Source organism: Chenopodium quinoa, unplaced genomic scaffold (genome assembly GCF_001683475.1).
Source record: "Chenopodium quinoa cultivar QQ74 unplaced genomic scaffold, ASM168347v1, whole genome shotgun sequence".
NCBI lineage: Eukaryota > Viridiplantae > Streptophyta > Magnoliopsida > Caryophyllales > Amaranthaceae > Chenopodium > Chenopodium quinoa.
The window spans coordinates 797,482-800,992 of NW_018745251.1; the positions used below are offsets into that span (position 1 = coordinate 797,482).

General features: G+C 34.3%; 1 protein-coding gene across 1 annotated transcript; it reads right to left on the minus strand.

The window, feature by feature from the left end:
- Positions 1–303: 303 nt before the first annotated feature.
- LOC110711320 (uncharacterized mitochondrial protein AtMg00860-like) lies at positions 304–894 on the minus strand. Its single transcript, XM_021889699.1, has one exon. It carries the CDS (start codon positions 892–894, stop codon positions 304–306), a length of 591 nt encoding a protein of 196 aa, XP_021745391.1.
- Between the last annotated feature and the right edge of the window lie 2,617 nt (positions 895–3,511).

The following is a 3,511-nucleotide window of genomic DNA, read 5'->3' on the forward strand; positions in this document are numbered from 1 at the left end:
ACAACTTTTTTAGCAACTCAAACCCAAAAAACTTTGCATCAAGAATAGTGATCATATAATGCCTCCTAGAAAGAGCAACAACAATAACATTGCTCTTCCCTTCCTTGTACTTAGAAGAAAAATTGGATGATTGGAGGAATTCAACCAATTTGGCATGCGTTGCATTGAGTTTAAGAGAACTATTGATGTACTTGAGAGATTCATGATTGGAGTGTAGTACAAATGGTCTAGGCCTCAAGTAATGTGACCAATGATCAAGAGCCCTCAAAATAGCATAGAAATTCTTGTCATAGATACTATATCTCATTCTTGCTCCACCATGCTTCTCACTAAAATAGGCAACCGACCTCCCTCTCTTTGCACAAGAACTGCTCCAACTCCAAACCCACTAGCATCACATTCAACTTCAAAGGTTTGATCAAAATTCGGAAGATCTAAGATTGGAACCTCACACAACTTCTTCTTGAGGGTCTCAAAAGCCCTTTGAGCCGATGGTGTCCACTCAAAAGTACCCTTCTTCATGCATTCGGTCACTGGGGCCAAATTAGTGCTAAAATTCTCCACAAACCTTCGATAGAAGGAAGATAGACCATGGAAACTCCTAACTTGAGTGAGAGTATTAGGAGAAGGCCAAGATTGAATGGCCTCCACTTTACTAGGGTCCATTGAGATCCCTACACTCGAAATCACATAACCAAGAAAAACAATGCTATCCACTATAAAAGTACACTTTTCAAACTTGGCAAAAAGCCGTCTACTTCTCAATATTTCAAATACTTGCCTCAAATGTTTAACATGATCAAGTTCACATTTTCTATAAACAAGTATGTCATCAAAATAAACAACAACAAATTTACCAATGAAGGGGCGAAGTACCTTATTCATGAGCCTCATTGTAGACACCCAAATGTATCTCCCCAAAACCAAACCCAGTGATGAATACGTTTCATGTCATTTGATTATCAAAAAAAGAGAAAGTGTGAAATATCTAGTGATGAGGATGTTTTTATTAAAATATCTCTTCTTTCTGTTTTTGAAAATATTTCTTTTCTTACCCTATTTTTGAAAAACTAGCCTTCCTGTTTAGTTTGGTCCATGATATGGCTCCAATAATGGTGTAGTTGGATGGGGCTTTAAAAGACCTTTCCAACGATATATTATAAGCCCAATTCCAATGAATAATGAGGAAGTTATGGCCAAAATACTAAACTGGGCTTGAAACGGATCTTGCCTACAACCCAATGATCATGTGAAGGGTCTAAAGGTTTAATCCTATTCTTAAACTAATTGGAATTAATTAGAAGCTTCTATAAAGAATTTGTGTTAAATAAAAACTTTCCTTTTTAAAAACTTTCCTTTTCTTAAATCCTAATTCTATTCGAATTTAAAAATGTTTGAAGACAGTCATATTTTATTTTTGTGCCTCATAATATTTATAAAAATTTTATATGGTTGGATAGATCTTGAAATTATCTTTCCAATGATATATTATAATATTAAATCCGAGGTATAACGAAAGAGATATGAATTAGATATGAAACTCTATCCAAAACTGACACCTTCCTACTATTTCGGTTATATCTTTTTATCTACAAAATATTTTAATCTAAGTTCAATTGGGTTGGAAAGTAGACTTCAAGATATTTCCAACGAAATATTTTATGTCTTATTTGGACTTTTGGATCAAAAGATATGATAAAAACAAACTCCGCAAAAACTGTTGTCCATCGAGTTCTATTTCGATTCGAATTCATATTCTTTTCTTATTCTTCAAATCTCTTTTTTCTCTATAAATAGAGGTCATATCTCCCCTTTTTCAATCATCAGCTCTCATCAAGAAATTCTCTAATTCTCTCTCTCATCAACAATCATCAATTCTTATTCTCTCTAATTCTTTTCTTTCTAAGCTAAAACTTATTCTTTCTCTCTCTCTTTTCTAAACTTACCCTCTTTTTTACAAAATTCCGCATTCACAAGACCTAGATATACCTAGCATTATCCGAAGTTGTGTTCTCCCTAGACGTGAATGGTTTTAATTTCTGAGGGTTTGGTCCCAAAACTTTCTTTCAATTATTTAATTAAATTTTTTATTATTATTTTCCTTGAAGTTACTAACGTGTGTATTTTGTTATTAGAAAGAGGTACGAGGCATCCAAGTAAGTTCTTTAATTTTTTAATTGATATTATGATGTAGAAAACATGCTTATATTGTTATTATTATTCCTAGTATCATGTTAGGATGTTTTTCTTAATTTGATGTTTAGGGTGACAACAATAAATTCCTAGTATCATGTTTAGGGTAACTTTAATATCAAGTATGATTAAAAGTATGAGTCCTTTTATGTTCTTCCTTATATTTATGATTGTTAGTATCATGTTAGGGTTAAAGCTTTGATCTTTATTGTTTAGTGACATGCTAGAGTTTGTTATTAATCTCGTTAGTATCATGCCTAGGATCTTGCTATTATTATGCTTTAATATAATTATGATGATCATTTTTTTTATTATGATTATTATGTTGCTTGATGATATTTTGTTATTGCTTGATCACACCTTTTATGCATGTTTAAAGGGAATTTGTACTTGTAATCACGCTTAATAAGATAATTAATAATCTTATTTAGGGTTAATTTGATTATAATTCAAGTGATCGCCAGTAACAGTTTTGTTTGTGCATTAATATTCAACCAACATAGATAAAAAGGTTTAGGGTTAATCCTATTAATTGCATGTTAGTCAGAAAGCGCACATAAATACGATCAAAATAAAGTAGAGGCATATTATTAGGGCAGGTTTAATCTCTTTTAGGTTAGATTTGTACCTTCATCCCCGAACTACCAGTCATGGTTCCAGACCTATTGGAGTTGATGATCTCCTGGATCGTTAAGGGGTGTAACCTTCACCCTGTGAACGGTTTACAAGTTCCTAAAACTTGTTGGCGACTCTTTTGCTCTATCTTCTTTCCCTTTGGACGCCACCATGCTTTAGTGTATGATCACAGTGGGGTTCAAGTTTGGGGTAATGCTTGAAATATTCACTACACTCATGAAAGTGCTAGGAGCATTAGAGATCCCAAATGGCATAACTAGCAACTCATACAAGCCTTTCTTTGTCCTAAAAGAGGTCTTCCACTCATCTCCTTCACGCATACAAATTTGATGGTACCTCATCCTCATGTCAATCTTCAAAAATACCTTGGAACCATAAAGCTCATCAAGCTTATCATCAAGTCGGGGAATAGGGAAGCGATACTTGATGGTGATGTTATTTATGGTCGTACTATCCACACACATCGTCCATGTACCATCCTTTTTCGGAACCAAAAGAGCTGGAACCGTACAAGGGCTAAGGGATTCCCTCACAAATCCTCTTTCAATCAACTCACCAACTTGTCTTTGTAGATTTCTTGCTTCATCAAGGGTACACCTATAAGTCGGTCTATTAGGGAGTTGTGATCCGGGAATAAGATCGATTTCATGCTCAATTCCCCAAATAGGTGGCCAGCCAGGGG

Coding starts and splice junctions, on each gene's coding strand:
- LOC110711320 (XM_021889699.1), bottom strand. CDS start 894: ATGAGGCTCATGAATAAGGTACTTCGCCCCTTCATTGGTAAATTTGTT.